Source organism: Anabas testudineus, chromosome 1 (assembly GCF_900324465.2).
Source record: "Anabas testudineus chromosome 1, fAnaTes1.2, whole genome shotgun sequence".
NCBI classification, from domain to species: Eukaryota; Metazoa; Chordata; class Actinopteri; order Anabantiformes; family Anabantidae; genus Anabas; species Anabas testudineus.
The window spans coordinates 6,032,576-6,050,666 of NC_046610.1; the positions used below are offsets into that span (position 1 = coordinate 6,032,576).

The 18,091-nt window shown below is 38.6% G+C and overlaps 1 protein-coding gene across 2 annotated transcripts in view; it reads left to right on the top strand.

The window, feature by feature from the left end:
- Positions 1–2,220: 2,220 nt before the first annotated feature.
- LOC113161487 (noelin-2-like) overlaps positions 2,221–18,091 on the top strand; it is a 28,498-nt gene continuing 12,627 nt past the window's right edge. Inside the window, exons 1-3 of one of the 2 annotated variants that reach the window (XM_026359099.2) lie at positions 2,221–2,356; positions 12,897–13,046; positions 15,599–15,754. In XM_026359099.2, the coding sequence (XP_026214884.1) occupies positions 2,297–2,356; positions 12,897–13,046; positions 15,599–15,754 (366 nt within the window). In that variant the 5' untranslated portion in view covers positions 2,221–2,296. Of the gene's footprint in view, positions 2,357–6,125; positions 6,670–12,896; positions 13,047–15,598; positions 15,755–18,091 lie in introns of those variants that run through there. The other variant, XM_026359098.2, reaches the window with a different exon arrangement.

Consider the following 18,091-nt stretch of genomic DNA (forward strand, 5'->3'; position numbering starts at 1 on the left):
TTATGGAGTCATATTATGGAGTTATGGTAGCATTATGTATTCAGCACTCTGCGGCATGAGCATGCATCATTCATGTTTCTCTCTCTCCCTGCCCCAGCCTTCCCTCTTTCACCCTTTTTGTTGACCCTTATCTCTCTTCAGTTTTTTCTCCCTCTCTCTTTCTCTTTCTGCTCGTTAGATGTTCTGCAGACGTCATGATAGGCAGTATCGTGACGACTGCAGAACATCTAACAGGGACGTTTCCAATGATGCTAAAACTTTAATAAGACCAAGCAGATGAACACAGCTCATCCAGGAGAGTTTAGCTGCCAATTTTCAGCAATGAAAAATAGATGACATGACATGAAAGCCAGTCACATTGTGTTTAACTGCACTCACAGTGGGAGCTTCTGTGGGAAGCTGTATTTTTGTACTGCTTGAGCTTCCAGCTAGCATTTTCAGGAAGCCGTAGGTTCAACACTGTTTAATATTTTACTGCTTTTCAGTGAGTGTAATGAAGATATTTCTCACTGCCCACAGAGAAAATGTGAAAGACATAAAATGGTAAAAGGATTTTAGCTCTTGTACAGTGTACTGCAGGGGAAGGAGTAATTTAGTAAATTTACTCCACCACTGTATTTGGGTCAAGTTAGAATTTAAAGCTACTTGTACTTCTAGTATTTCTTTCAAACTCATCAGCCAATACATTATGATGTATCATCAACAGTTGAACTACATGACAATACATGTTGTTAAAATTAGCTGCAACATTTGTGAATTTTATATATTAATTCATCGGTAAATAAAATGAAATTATATTATGTACAATGAGTATTTTTACCTTTACTACTGATGCTAATAATTTTGTACTAAATTGTGATTGCAGATCTGTGTATTTCTTCCACCACTGCACAGTAGTGCCAGAAACACAGGAAAATACCCTAACATATATTGTACTTCTATTATTTGTTAGCTCTGCAGATTTTGTTACCAAGCCACAAGCCAATAGGGATATTTGGCCCTATTTTTTATTAATGCAATGTCACAACATTTATTCCTGTCCAGAGTTCACCAAGATCTTGTATTGATGATGGGAGAGTCAGGCCACTGCGCAAAGTCTTCTCCAGCACATCCCAGAAATTCTCAATGGGGTTAAGGTCTGGACTCAGTTTACAGTGAATCAATACTCTCACAATTAGCTACAGCACAAAGTAAAACTTTTAGTTACTATACTTTGGAAATGTAGCTACATAACTGGAACAGTTTGAATAGTAAAAAGGTAGGTCAAATAAAGTACCTGAGTATCACGATGACTTTTATTGTAGGTTTAATCAATCTAAAATTTTTCAATGTGTCTAACAAATAAGTAAATCAGGCCTAATAATGTGTCCAAATATTTTTGGACATATTTTTGTGAGGAAACTAATTACTCCACACACTGGGCTAATTGTTTCATCTTCCCAGTGTTCCCCAGACATACAGTGGAATTTCATGCTTTTCTGCATTAATTTGTCATAAAATCTGATCTGATCTTCATCTAAGTCGAGAGTATTAACAAATAATAAAATAACACATAAAACGAATCAGATTTTTCATGTCTTTAATGAACCATAAAAAGCTCATAGTGCTTGTGGCATCAACCAGGCGCTTCCTGTCACCGTGGATCAGACCTGCACAACATTCAGAAGGAATTTAACCCATTTAGATTATTTTAGGGACGTTATATGTCAAAACCCTTGACTTAGATGATGATCAGATAAGATTTAAGGACAAATGCAGAAAACCGTGACATGCCAAAGGGTTTACATACTTTTTCTTGCCACTGTTTGTTATTGGTACACTAAACATTTTTCAGATGTATTGTTTCTGCACTAGTTCTATAGTAGATCCTCATGAGTGCTATCTTACATGCAATCTGTTTCTCTCAAGTACACCCACACACCCATTAACCGTGTATGTCCTATCTGCGTGGATGTAACAGATCGTCCTTCCCTTACGCCCCCTCTTTCACCTTCTCCAAGACAGTTGTCCTCTCCAGTTGGCGCCTGAGTGACTCTCTTCATCATGCATCCCACGCCCGGACTGTGTTCTCCTTCCACACCCAGAGGGAATTCAGTCCCTCCTGCTCAGTCTCCACAGTAGTCCATAACCCTGAGGCTAAACAAGGGAGTTGTACAGTTCCCACTTGAACCTGGAGTGGATGTGTAATCTCTTAAGTGCTCTGCAGGGTCACAGTTTCTGTTTTGTTTCTTTTTGCCTGAGGTGAGCCAGACCTGGATCAATACCAGGGAGACCTGAAGGAGAGAAAAGGCTGGCGATGGGTCCACCTGAAGCCCTTTGGGTGGCACAGCTGCTGTTTACGCTCTGCTCATGTAAGGTAAGAAGACATTGTGCCCCTTCCTCCAAATTCACAAGCCAAGTATTCAGTTTTCAAGCTGTACATCATGTTTAGAGAGGAAGTCGATACTCTCGACTACTTTATAATCTTATCATATGGAAAGCTACAGTCCTGTCTTTGACTTCCTCTAGGCAAACTGTTTGTTGCACTCTTCTTTAACTTTTTACAATTTCCATATTTACAACATGCATTAGTTTACATGAGATATGAATTTATATCTCCCAAACACTTGTCGTGTTGACAGTTTTGATTTGCTTTCGCCCCAGATCTTGCTGAACCTTTTTTCAATGCTGTGTGTCCATAAAACCGAAATGCTTCAGGAATCCACAGCATAAAAAGGACTAGATAAATATAAGATTTGCTGCCAGATGAATTCAGGCCAGCATCTGCAGCAGAGTCTTCCTTCCAGTTTCTCCTAAAGTCATATTATTATTAATTTATTTTACTGAGTTTTGCCTACAGAGAAATCACTTTCCTCTGTACTTTGTATTGTTGGACTTCTGGTACTGTCCTCTGGCTCACTGATTTGGTGGAATGATTAGGTTTTTTGTCTTTTTCTTATCACTTGCTCTGTGATGTATTTGGCAAATTTGCTTTTCCTAGAAATACGTACAGTGAACTACCTGAGTCAATACCCTGAAGGTGTTTAACACCACTCAGTTGTCATGTCAGCTCAGTTGTGCACCTCGTCTCCTGACGACCGTGTTACCCCTAAGTGCTGCCGATTGAAATATTCATGTCAGCTCAGAGTATTCGTTGAAGGGTGTTTTATGTATAATCCATGTCTATCATAGGGGCTCTTTACTGGGGAAAAGGAAGGCATGAGCATGTTACTGCTGACGAAAATGAAGGCATGATGAAAAATTTAGTGTTGGTTTGTTAAATTGTTGGCACAGAATCACTCCAGGCATGGACCACAGAGCAGCAGGAGTTTTCTGTGGTTGCGTTGCAGTAAAGAGATGCTCATGTTGTTACAGCATCACAAGAAGCCTCTCACACATCAGATATTAATATCACTGATCTGCGGGGTGTCTTGGATACCGCAGGCCCTTTTAATCTTAGAAAACGTAAATTGTTATTGTTATTGTTGTTATTGTCATCTTAACATCTATGGATATTACCCCAGTTTGTTTTAAATGTTTTATTTGACCTGACATGTTGCAGTAAAATAAAATGCAGTAGACGCTTGATCCAAAATTATTAAAGGTCACTATGCAGGATGATATAGATAGATATATATATTTGTTTATACACAGCCTATATAACATATTAAAACCTTAAATAGTTTGTTTTTGGTTCTAATTATCATTTTCATTTTGTGTAATCAAACTCAGTTTATAACAAAAGGAATAATTACTGAGGTCAGAACTAAGGGGAAACATGACACTGATTTTAGACACATACTGCAGTGGGGTCTGTGGGACCCTGAGCAATGAGAAAGTTAAGTCAATGTCAAAAAAGCTCAAGGGTTAATCTAGCGTTTTACTCCAGATACGATTTCATTACTGTGCTGAGTGGTTTGATTTCTACTTATTTTTTAGGGCTGCGACTAACATTTATTTTCATTATAAATCAATCTACTAGTTATTTAAGCAACAAATCGTTTTGTTTAGAACAGTGAAAAATGCTCAAGTTCAAGGTGATCTTCAAATGTTTTGTGTTGTCTAACCAATGCAGAACTCAAAATATATTTAATTTATTAGCACAGAATGCAAAGAAAAAACGTTGAGAAGCTGGAATCAGACGTAAATTCCTTGAATGATTAATCATAATACGTCTGTCAACTAGCTGATTATTCAACTAAATGTTTCTACTCTCATTTTTTTTCATCTATCATTTTCTCATTATCCTTCTTTCTCTTTGCTCTGTTGGGCTCTTTTATTATCTGCTACACTCACAACGTTTTGCACAGCCCATCAGGTATTACTCATTATCAAATTACAATAAATGAGAAGCTGCAAAACTCACTTAACAAGCAGAAATTGTTAAAATCCTGTGATTGGTTAGAAGATGGAGCTTCAGTCAAAAATATCTTTGCACTGCTGCCACGCTGTGAATCTTACTCCACGGGAGGTTTTGTCAGCTTCTCTCCACATTAAAATACATTTTGAAACATAAACTTTTACTAAAGTAAGAAAAAAAGTTCGAAGCTACAGATTGTTGCTTACACTGGCCAATTGTTAAAGCTGTAGACAATATACATTGGCAAGAAAAAGTGTGTGAATCTTTTGGAATTTAATGGTTTTCTGCATTAATTTGTCATAAAATGACTTCTTCTAAGTCAAGAGTATTTAAAATACAATGTTCCCAAAGTAGTTACACAAAACAAATCCTGATCTTTCATGTCTTTATTGAGAACAACCATAAAAACCTCACAGTTACGTACTGTAGACTCATCAACACAGATATTAGCCAGTTCCAATGATGGCCTCAAATCTTTGGCTGTCTCTCGGTGTTGTTTCTTTACCTCATTAATGAGTGTTTGTTGTGCTCTTGGGGTCATTTTGACTGGAAGGGTCTCTTGGAAGGGTAGCCAAAGTCTCAAAGTGTCTCCATTGGGACATTGTTTGTAGATGATCATAGATCCTCTGAAAGCTCTTTTTGGCATGGTATGGCTCACATAAGCATATTGTTCTTGTGCAAAGAAGAGTGTTTTTTGTCAGTCAAAGTAGCTCCAGTCATCTAGAGATTTCATTACAAATGAGTACAATTCCAAAAGGTTCACATGCACCATTCACAATAAATATCAATTCAAAGGAGGATCTGAGTATTTAGTGTGTTTACACTTGAAATGGGACAAAATACACTCAAACACTGATTTTTGCCTAACACGCAAAGGAAGTGGGGGAGTAAAAATCCTTTAAGTATGCAGATTTTGTAATTCTACTACAAAAATTATACTAATAAAATTACTAAGCAGTACTGGTTAGAATTAGTATGTAGCTGTATGCTCTGAGCCAGTTTTACCAAGTAGCTCTCATCTGGAGCAGGCACACACAAACAGCACAAACACAGAAATGATACTTTGACTGGATTTTATTTTGGGAGTTTGTTGCTTCCATGGAAACAGACACAGATCGAATGAAGCATCTTCTGAACATCGTGTACTGTCTCTCAAGTTTTGATCACACCTGTAAAAAGCAGCTTGCATGCTGAGTTTGATGTTGCGAGGGAGCAGTGACCACATGGTGGCAGTGTTGCATCAGTTTGCAATGACGTATAAAACAAATGCACAATTTCAAACACACACACACACACACAAAGACCCAGGAACAGGTCAATGTAGAGAACTGTGCTTTCATGTAGGCATTCGCACTTAATCAATATAAAGGAAACAGTGGACAGAGAGGAAAGAAAGGAATGTATTAATTGCACTGGAAATGAAAAGGGAAAATTAGAGGGCAGGGACATTAGGACAATAAGAGTATGGGTATGACAAGAAACAGAAAAGCGAGAAAAGAGGATAAATGTTGAAAAGGATTTTGTTATCTTATTCATATTATATGTCATCCACTTGTTCATTTAAGCAGATATTGCTCAAGAGAATGTGCTCATTTGGTGAAGAAGTTGAGAGAATAGATGAGAGCTTGAGTGAGAGGGAGAGATGGAGGAGAGTGTCTGACAGAGAGAGAGAGAGAGAGAAGCAGGGTGGAGGGAGGGAGAGGCAGAGAGTTAGTGGATAAATGAGAGAGCAGTGCTGGCTCAGCCACAGCATCTTACTGCCAGGCGAAGGAAGGAGTCCAGGAAACACACACAGCTCAGTAGGCCCAAACCAGCTGTTTCCAGGAGCATCTCCTGCAGCCTGAGCTGGGTGTTTGGATGTTTGGACTTGATGCGTATTCACATGGAGGCATCCGGAGTAACTCATGCTCCAGGATTTATAGTGTAACTTGCGGCAGTGTAGGAACGAGGAGACTTCAGCAGTGGGACGACCCAGATTGCAGTTTCATCAAAAAAAAAAAAAAAACCCAAAGAAACGCTGACTTTGGATTCTGGAGCTGAAAACTGTTGAGTGTGACCACAACGTTTTACCTGTAGCGTCATGTTGTGTGTCTGCTGTTGTTAGCATGGCTGCTGTCAACAGTTTAGACTGTGTGTGAGAACCGGTCAGAGTTTCTTTTTGTGTGTCTGAATGTGTGTGTGTCAGGATGAGTGTTCCCATGTTGAAGATTGGCGCGGTGCTGAGCACCATGGCTATGGTAACTAACTGGATGTCCCAGACTCTGCCATCGCTGGTCGGACTTAATGGAACCATCATCTCTTCTGAGGCTACACATGAGCGGATTGTCAGTGTATGTATACTAAATACACACTATATAGACACACACACATCTACTCTACAAAGAGTTGTTTTATGAAAAAAAGTTTTTTAGCACCAGAAGTTGGTGTTTCTTAGTCTTTAACAGCATATGTAGATTATTTTCTCTGTCCACAGTTACCGTCACATGCTTACCAACTTTCTGTAGTTAAGTTATAGAACCATAATTTCTTTCTAATGTGATATGTGTTACTGGAAATGTTGCTTTTTAATTGCAGCAAAACACCACATGTATCTGAATGTTGAGCAGAACATTTGTCAAATTTAGGGATCAGGAATATTTAGCCTCCATGCATCAGACATTTGATCTGTTCACTGGTGCAAAAAATAGAGCAAAGAAGGTACAGAAATAGAAGATGTGCTCAGAAGAACAGATTGGAACGAAATAATAAAAAAAAAAATCACAGCGGGTGGCAAACATGAAGAATAAAAAGCTATAATAAATAAATATTTCTGTAAATGTGACTCACAAAGAACACACACACACACACACACACACACAGAGGGGTAATGGGATTGCTCTCAGTCTGACTTGCTGGAGTGATATTTCTCTTGGGGAAGACTGACTCACCCCTGGGACAGCCAGCGATTTGTTGCCCTAGCAACACCCTGGCAACCCCAGACATGTATATGCTGGACCACTGCACCTAGGGGTCTCCTGACTCTATACTGTGTGTGTGTGTGTGTGTGTGTGTGTGTGTGTGTGTGTGCTTCAGCTTTGCATGATTTAGCTTTTTGGCTTGAGAGGTAGCTCACAGCTGCTGTGTGGTGGTACTTTGCAAGTTCAGCAAAGTGCATGCAGTCAGACGCCTACACTCAACCACACACACACACACAGACCAGAACTGGCTGAAAACAGATGGAGATGGTAGAGGTGCAGTGTTCCTACTTCAAAAGACAAAGGAAAGAAAACACAGGAAATCTTAAGTTGTAACTGTAAACCAGTTTGATGATGTGTGAATATAATTGTGAGCATGATCGTTCAGTAGTTCAAACACTGTTGGAACTAAAGATGTCACTCCACCTCTCATCTTCACAGTGGGTTAGTTTGAATTGATCTTAAACTGTATCTATATGTTTATCCTAAACACTAAAATAATATTTATTAAGTTTTTCTTCATACCTTCATGGCACATGCAGTAGTAGCTCATGGAAAGAACTCCCTGGTAAAGAATCCCTGAGCTGAATGTCAACACTTAGACATTTAGGTTTGTGTAAAATAACCCTTCACATGCTTTTTTGAGGACTGTTTGTTACCAGCTGAGCTACATTTACTGTCTCTTCCTCTGTCTTCCTTTGTCTGTCTATTCTTGCAGGAATTTAGCTCTGTTAGCTCTGTAGTCTATCTCTATTTGCACTGATCACAATCAGCTGAGCTGCCTGAGCAGATTTTTATCATTTTTCCCTCATGTGAAATGGGCCCTTAGGTGCCGTATGTCCTGCTCTGTTTAATTACATCGAGCAGTAGGCACAACCAGTGCTTATATTACTCATTCCATTCACATCATCCTGCTTTAACCCTCTCTTTACCATCTCAGTTTTATTGCAAACGAGACTTCAAGGTTACCCCACCAAACCAAGCAGATTGATTTATCAGATGTTCTCCTTCAGGCCTCCACCTCCCATCCCCATTCCTCCTCTTATGCCTCCATCCTCCAAGCTTCCTCCTCTGTCATTATTCAGGGTTTGTAGGGCATTACTGTGACAGGCTGGTGTGTATCAGTTTGAGCTCAGCTATGCCTTTTCATTGTTCTGAAATGTTAACATTAACTAGGCCAAATGGAAGACCTCTTTAAATCTCACCAGAATGAGCTCATGATTTCATGTGGTCTCATATTTAATATGTGGGTATGTTGGTTTAAACTTTCAGACCCCAGGAAACCATTGCTGTCACCTCATCACTACATAATGAGGTCCCAAATAACCCAGAAAATTAAAAAAAGAAACATGAGTCATTGCATAACACCTGGGGTGGTATTTTAGGACTATTAATAAGTGTATGTGTCTTGATGTGTGCTGCAGCCTTGAAGTCACCTCAAAAAATGCATGATGCATTCAAAAAGCATGTGCTGTGTATTCTGTGGAAGCCCGCAATGGCCAAAACAGTTTCAGATTTTTAAATGTATGAAAGGTAGTAGTTTAAAGTATAAAGTAAAGAATAATAGGGAGCACTTAATGATGTTGACTATTTTCAGGGCCAGCTAATGTGTAAAAATAAAATAAAGAGGCCTGATAAACGATAAAACAACATAAAGGAGTAAGTTAAATTCTTAGAATCTAATTAAAATCTAATGTCTCTTCATCTGTTACTATAAACATGTATCTGCCATGTTGCATGCACCTGACTTTATGTGCTGTCAGTAATACCTTTGACATGATTGATCGGCCTATATGCATCACATTTTTTATTTACTGAGGCTAATGAACTGCTTTCTTGTGCTGCACGTACCTAAGTGTAATTATGCATGGATGTGAGCTGTATTGTCGTCTGCAGCACACCTCAGCACGTTCTGTTCAGTAGTCTGTCACTCATCAGTACCCCCACAGTGATTTATCCACATAATGACAAATGAATTATACAAGATTCATTCCAATATTAGAGGCAGCCGTAGCTTAAAAACTCTTTTTCTCTTTCCTTCTCTCAGAGCCAACATCGTTTCTGACTGTTTGCACCCTAGGCAAGTTTTTGAGTCCATTTGTTTTGGAGAAAAGAAAAACAATATTTGGACTTTTGCTGAAAATAACAATGCAGTGACAGCTTTGATTGCGGTGGACTCAAGCTGAGCACAGCATGAGTCCACCGCAGAAAAGCATTTAGGTTAATAGACAACCAAAGATGCAGAACATTTAAACTAAACGATTAATTAATTTACCGCTTCTGTTCCACATGTGCAAAATGTGCACTGCTCTTCTCCTAAGAGTGGAGACACTCTTATGGATCCTGCTTATCATGGCCACAGCTGTTTAATAAGGTCCAACAGAAGCAGCTACATACATACAGCTACATCTTGCGTGTCTTTATTGAGAACAACCATAAAAACCTCATAGAGCTAGTGAAAAAGTATGTTGAATATTAACCTCCAAAAAGGACTAGCTCGGCAAAGAGGAATACGCTTACTGTATGTGAGCCATGCCTCTAAAAAGGAGCTTTCAAATGGTCTACAATCAAGAATTGTTGATTTACAAAAAGCTGGAAAGGGTTACAAAGTGATGTTTAAGACTTTAGAAACTCACCAGTCTAAAGTTAGGCAAACAGTGTACAAATGGAGACACATTGGGGCTGTGGCTACTCTACCAAGAAGTGGATGGCCAGTCAAAATGACCCCAAGAGCACAAGCAACACTCATCAACGAGGTAAAGAATCAACCCATAGTGAGAGCTAAAGATTTGAAGGAACGAAGGAAGCTGCTGCTTACTAAAAAGAACATTGCTGAACGCCTGAAGTTTGTGAAAGAGCACATTGGCAAAATGCTTTGTGGACTGATGAAAAGATTAAACTATTTGGAAAGAACCCATGACACTATATCTGTCATGAATAGGTCACTGCATATCATCATAAAAACATCATCCCAACTGTAAAATATAGTGGAGGAAACATCATGATTTGGGCCTGCTTTGATGCATCTGAGCCACAGCTACAGGAAGCACCTGGTTGATGCCACTAGCACTATGACGTTTTTATGGTTGTTCTCAAAAAAGACATGCAAGATCATAATTGTTTTTGTGTTATTATTTTAGATACATTATATTTGTTAATACTCTTTGTTAATTACTCTTCTAAGATGAAGACCGGATCAGATTTTATGGCAGATTAATGCAGAAAAGCATGAAATTCGAAAGGGTTCACATACTTTTTCTTGTATGTGTGACTAATGCTGGATTGCAAAGAGGCCTCATGATGTTCTATTATGGTACTAGACAGCAGATAGTCAGCTGTAATCATAACATGCAAGTATTTGTGAGGATCAGAAAATCTATTTTTAAAAATGCGTTACAGCCACTAAAAAGTGTGTTGTTTACTGCTGATTGTGGTTCTTCCTTGCTAAGCCATCTTGTATAGAGGCTGTTTTTCCAAGGATGCTTATTTGGAGACAACAATGTACCCATTTTGGACAGAGACGATGGATAGTTTGATAAAGCTGTTTTCAAGTAGAAAGTCCTTCCCTCAACAGAGTTGGAGTCTGCTTGTTACATTGCTGCTCTGGATGATTGAGAATCTTCACAGACAACTTATAATACTACTCTTGGAATTGCTTCACTTTTTCTTATTTACTTAAACATGTGATACAATCACAAAACACATTTTCTAAAGATTTTTCCCTTCATTCTATGTAGTGTATTTTTCTATGCAGATGTTTAGTTGCCCGTAAACAATCGTTGACATTGTATATTTCTTGTAAATGCTTCGTTTTTCTACTGCTTATGATTTCACTCTTGAACTGCATGGTCTGCATTTGTGCAAGGAGTTGCATATAGGTGCAAGTGCAATTGGTGTTTTTCTGTTGACATTATTAATTCAATAAGGTTTGGGGTCTCTGGATTAAGTATTACCTGTTTTGAAAAAGGTTCAGACAATGGAATCAAATCACACTAATTTAGTCAAAGTAAAATGTTCCATTGTTTTATTTAAAAATAAATAAATAAATAAAAAAATCAGAAAGGTATTTACTGTAATTTGCTTCAATATTATTTAGAGATCTTTTTGTGAAATACTGCTTTCATGTTTTGTTTTGTTTTTTAAGTTGAATCCCAGGATTTTTAAAGAAGGATATCACAAGATAACATACATCAGAGAATATCTAATACCAAATTTGTAGTAGTGAGACTAGAAGTGAAATTGTTCATTAGTATGGACAGTGAGTAGGGTAGAAATAATTTTTTGTGCAGATTTCCTGGAGCTCTGGGGAGCCTGTGACTTTTTGCCAGAGAGAACAGCAGCCCTCTGCAAAAGCAGAGGGTGGAAATGCTCCAGTTATGCTCCCAGCTTTCCTGGACACAGACATGCAGACGATGTCACAGCTGATTATTTAACTGCAAATGAGAAATATCCAATTCATGCACAGATGTTTATGGTGCAGTCAAGTACAATAAAGTGCAAAGAATATGCACTCTCTGTTCTTTACTAAGATAAATGGACATTTAAATCACAAAACATGTGAGCTCCCAAAAGCCTGATGACATGCAAGATAGAATTAGACAACATTTTAAATAAATGTCCATCCCTCTGACTACAGCACAACTTGAATAACATGCTGAGATGCTGAGTGAATGTGTTAGAAATCACACAAAAGAAACCAGTGGTGTGACTCATGGAGCCCTTTGGAGAGACACTGTTATACAAAGACCAAATTCACAGAAATTCAACATGTAAACACTTTAAAAGCACTCTAAAATATAGGTTTAGCAGATAGTTTATTCTTGTATAAAACAGCCTAATATTATTTTGTCATTTTCTGTATTGCCACCTTTTTTAACTGCATGTTTCTTCTATACTGTACCCCTATACCTATACTGTATGCTTTTCTTGAACTCATGCTTTATGTAGGAGTTCCTGGGGGATGTGATTCAGGGCAAAATATTCCATAACACCCTTGCCAGTGTTCGTTTGCACATGATTGAAGTATATATGGAGAATGTGCAACATCTGATCTCACTGTCTTATCTGGGTCACAGTAACTAAATGGAAGAAGGAGCATGTAATAGATTCACTTAAGGTATTATTTTTTTAGAGGTAGTAGTGTTCATGAATGTAAATTTCAACCTTGGCAATAAGACAGATTTGATATTACACATGCTATTGTATATTCTCTGTGTCATGATGTTGTTTAATTCAGGAAGACAAAAGACAGTATTTCATATGTTAACGTCTTGATTGTGTAATTTATCGAATAGTTGTTTTAGAAAATACCCCAAAAAATAAATTGTCCATTCTTCGTAGAATGATTTTATGACAGAAGGTGAAAATTGACTCATTTTTACACTCTAAGACATAACATGTGTAGTATAGAATGAAGGAACTCTTTAGGTGGTCACTGGAGCAATTTTAAAAGAAACCGTACTAAAAACCTTTAAAAAATCTGTCAATATAAAGTAAAAACCCAATTTGTTCTACTTTCCTTACCTTGTCCTTTGGTGAGTGCCTGATATTGCTGATATTGTTCCTGCAGTGCCTTCATTAACACAGAGCCTGTTTGTGTGCAGGGTTTGTATCCAGGCTCAGAGGAAGGCTGGCAGGTGTACAGCACGGCTTCAGATCCTGACGGCAGGTGCGTGTGCACGGTGGTCGCTCCGGCACGAAACCTCTGCAAACGAGACCCTCGGAGTCAACAGCTACGCCTGCTGACGGAACAGGTGTGTGCGTTTGACTCTGAGTGCATCCCTGCATGTTTCAGTGGTCTGCATTGCGATGCAGCACATGGGAAATGCAGCGTACTGGAATAAAATATTCACTGGACTGTCTCTTTGTTTTGACACTTGCAGAAACACACATGAACGAACACACACACACACACACACACACAAGTTTCATTGACGGATGTATCCCTCATATATCAGTAGCCGTATCGCTATAGACTTCTAGTCATTCAACATGCCAAAAGAGTTTAAACTCAAAGGAAATGCTGACAGACGGCTGGGAAAGAAACGCTCCTACGTGAGTATTTTCTATGCCTGAACGTCTATGTGTTCATATATTTGTGCCTTTACAGCATGTGAGCACATTCCTCTCAATAAACTGTATATGTGCTCTGAGAGAGGAATAAAAGTGATTTGCGACAGAAGTTGATGAATTATTGAACACCATGAGGCCAGCAAACGTTTCCCAAAGCATGCACCACTGTAGGGAGCATACATCAGAATATACACAACCTGTACTCTCGCCAAAGTAAAAGTGAGCCATAGCACACTGTTGATACCATCATGAGGATTATAACTCCTTTTTTATTCACTGCTGGTGTCACATCCTGTACGCTGTTCACACAAAATGAGTGAGAAAGGTCAACAAACACTAGCAGAAATTACTACTTCTCTCCCCTCACTCTATTCCTGTTTGGAGGCTTTTGTATTTATAAATGTTAATTAGCTCAGTATGTCTTGGACGTGACACCTAGATCCTGCTGTGAGTGTGACTGTGTGTGTGTGTGTGTGTTTACATGTGTTGTGCTGTGATTTTTCTGCTTCTCTCTGGCCTCCGCAGGATGTGTTACAGCGGGAGATGAGTGGGTGGAGTGTTTGTTTGTATGTGTATCACTTCTGGATATCTGGGTCATTTTTATAATGTTTTTTTCACACTTGTTTTTCCATTCAGTATCAAAAGGTATTCGAAACACCTGCAGCGTTTCGGGGTGGTTAATGAGAAAAAGTGTGGGAGTGTTTGATTAGAGCACAACATACTGTAAATGCCACTCTTCTGTCTAAATTGATTTACTTTAAAGAGAAATGTGAAATGTGCCTGACTTTGCGTTACTTTTTTGAGCAAAGGTGTGTGAATACTTCGATGTGAGTTCATCTGAAGTATAGATATAAACTAAAAGACATATTGTCTCACACTTTTGGTTGTATTTGCCCATTTGGTGAGTCATCTGACCCTGAGATTTCTACCACCTCCCCTGGAAACTAAGGTGAAAGGAGATTTTGTTTGTTGTGCTCACAGCATTGCAGAATTACTTTTAAAAATTCAATAGCAATGTGTCGTTCTAGAGTTAGTGATAGTCTGTAGACTCCACTGCGAACTGTTTAAACTTGAACCAATGTCTACCAGAGAAATAGTTCTTAATCAAACACTGCGTTGTTTTTTCAAGATAACTGTGATTTGTGGGCACACTAACGGGTGGGCTCATGTGAACCACCGGATAGACAGTGAAAGACGAAATTCTGTGAATAAATTCAAGGTCATCCTGAAAATTGACTCTTAATTACTCTCTTATCTCTTCCACAGTCCCCCAAAAGGTGACATCCTTAGTAAAGGTTAAAATATGGTTAATGCCCAAATAATACAGATATCCAAGGTACCTACAGTAGAGTACATAATCTGGGTACTTTATTGATACCATCAATTTTTATCCAGCTCCACCATCAGGTCACATCGGCATCAGTCCTATTTAGTTTTTAGTGGTAATTGTCATATAATAACATGCTTACAGACAACACTAAGATGGTAAACATTATACCTATACCTACTAATAAACATGTTAGCATTATTCTTTAAAGTACATTAGCATGCTAATGGCTGTATTAAGATCAAAGCAGAGCTGGCCCCGTCTAGGTGCATCGTCACAGAGCAACCAGGTGGACTTCTATTTCCAAGAAATAGTGTTAATAACACTAATTAAAATCATCTTCTTGGATGCTGACACATAAAAATCATGTTAAAACTAATACAAAATTTAAAGCCTATAAAGAATAAATAGCCTCTGTGTTCTGTGGAAGCAATGTTTCTGGATAGATAAAACATGTCTTAATATCATGTTTCAATGCTGTAAGTAGCACAAATTAAATTCCATTTTTTTATGCTGGGTACAACGGCACAAATTGTCACGTAGGGGCAAGGATGAACTTATGAATGAAAGTCAAGTTCATTGTGACCCCATGCATGCCACAGCATCATCATTGTTATTTCAAGAATTCTGAGAGGAATTTGATTGCATCTGGCACAAATAGCTTGTACTCATAAATAAACGTATTAAAATCTGGACAGACATGCATCTGAACTACAACATTACTACTGGTTTGTGGAAACTTGCTGCCGAAGCGTGGTAACTATAATTTATGTTGTAAAGACGTTGGAAACAGAAATCTCACCTAACAATATCTCTCCTGCTTAGATTAAACCAAAACTATATATGGTTAGATATCATAAAAGAAAAAAACTAAATCATAATTTGTGCACCATTTGTGTGTTTCAGGTTCAGAATGTGAGTCAATCAATGGAGGTGGTGGATCTGCGCACATCCCGAGACCTGCAGTATGTTCGAGACTCTGAGCCACTGCTGAGAGGAGTGGACGGACGTTTACACACTTATGTGACCAATCCCCGCACTCTGACGGCCAAGGGCCTGCAGGTACACACACACAAAGGGAGTCAGACACCCAGACGCACACACACACACCCACACACCCACACACACACACACACACAAACACACACACACACACACACACACACACAGTGTAAGTGAGTTGCTGTAGGGAACACATAACCTTTGGTGTGAAAACATTGATTTCACGCATGCCAAACTGAAGTTTCCTGCCTGCACTCAGACACGCAAGCATCGTTCATCAAGGGGACAAAATTTGTCTTGAAGCTGTCAATTCGCTGACTTCATGTCAGCTGTGTAAAAGTGTCACACAGCCTCGTGCAGAAGGTGCCATGAAAACTGCAGCATCACTGCACACATTAGGACTTCAAGCTGTTCGAAGAAAAACTATCTGTCTGGAATTTGTCTGAAATGTTCATATTAATGATGAATGTATGTAACATAGACATATAAAAGCAGGGGGAGTTTATTTACAACATACAATAAAATGTATATTGTCAGGAGAGAAAATAAATTGCAGACAGAATTGACAAAGAGCTGTTCTGCAATACATCTAGAAAATATATACAAACAGTGAAACAGATAAAACCCAAGCAAATTAACATCTTCACCAATTTGACACCACAGGTGCAACAAGTACAAAAAAAGTGCGGAGTGAGAAAACACAACCAAATATAGAGACAAGCTGCAAATACTGAATCACAAGCTAAAGCAGAAACAGGCTGGTGAATATGTTCTTAATTTGCTTTAGTTTTCTCAGTTTGGATGAGTTTTCTTAGGTTTCAGTGCAGGTCCACTGTATATTGGCTTTTATTGTGGAAATTCTACAGTCAATTTATTTCACCAATCTCGCTGGACTTGGTGTTTTCTGCCATGAATTTACTGGTGATTGTCTTTGCCAATAACAAAGCAGTAAGCTAGTAGAAGGTTATCTCAAGAGGTACAGAGAATGGAATGCTACAGATCAGAGGAAAGATGAAGGACGAAACTGTAAAATAAGCTGTGAAACTGCTGGTTGAATGTCTGCAATTAGCACCTCAGAACCTGTAATGATACTGAGCTAAAAGTTAATGATGTCCTGTACAGTATGTTTTTACTAACACCTGTTTCAAGTCTCTTTAGTATATATAAAGCTACAACCAGCAGGTGGTTGGTTTAAGTAACGTTATATTATTTAATCCATCATTTATGTTTCCTCACTCCTTGAATGACCTGGAATCATTTCTGAGCTGCCATTATTGAAGACGTGTCAGTTTTAAGAAGTGAAGAAGGAGCCTGGAGGTGATGAGCGAGGACACCGAATACCATCCTCTGGAGATCCTCTATTGACGATCTGTCAATGATTGGATCCTGCACCTAATTGGTTTGACCTGATACCACAGGTTTTATGCCAGGACAAATAACAGATTCAACTCAGAAGTAATATTAGTTATGTTCCGATTTAGCTGCAGATCTGTGTTAACGACTGGTCACATCAGTAAATGAAGGATCCACAAAGAGAAACAGTATCATGAAAATCTTGCGGTCAAGAGAGGACTTGTTATTTTCCAGCAGTGAAAACATTAGATTTTAGTTTTTATTAGAAAGAAAATGCCCTTGCGTTTGGTAGAGCAAATATTTTGTTTTCCTAATTTCCCATAAACATTTGTGTCTACGAATGGGAAGACACCCTAATCATAACCAACAAATGCAAATCTAAAAAATAAATAATTAAATTTTAATGGCTGGCATAGTAAACTACAAAATAACAAACACCAATGATAATGCAGCTTAACTTAAAAGGTTAATTAGAAGCATACATCAAATATTTAAAAGCATGAGATGCTATATGAACCTGAGAGAGGCTCCAAAGGAGGTCCACAAACACAGACACACCCAAGGAGCAACAAGCTCACTCAAATGTGCACACACACACGCCTTACCTCAAACAGAAAGCATTACCGCCTCCCCATAAATCCATTCTGCCTTTCATCTTTTGCCGAACATCTTCATAAAAACACCATGGGGCTCTGGGGTCTCTTTTTAAGTTTTTATACAGTTAGCTTCTGTGTGAGTGCGCTTGTTCCTCCTTGGGGGTTTTCACATTCATAAGCTTTTGCTTTTGCACTGAGAGGAGGAACTGGTGAATATTTACATATTTCCAGCTATAGTAAGTTAATACCTAAACATTATTCTTTTCCCACAGGGCAACAGAGGCAAGGGAAATGGAAAAGACGAGGTCAAAGAGGGAGACTAAGACAGACACATATACGGATTGATAGGTGTCTTGGCTTTCCCAAGTAGGATAAAAGTGGAGGGAGTAGAAGAAGATGTCTTACTGCATATGATCATTTTCCCTGTGGGGGGTAGAGTTGACAGAAA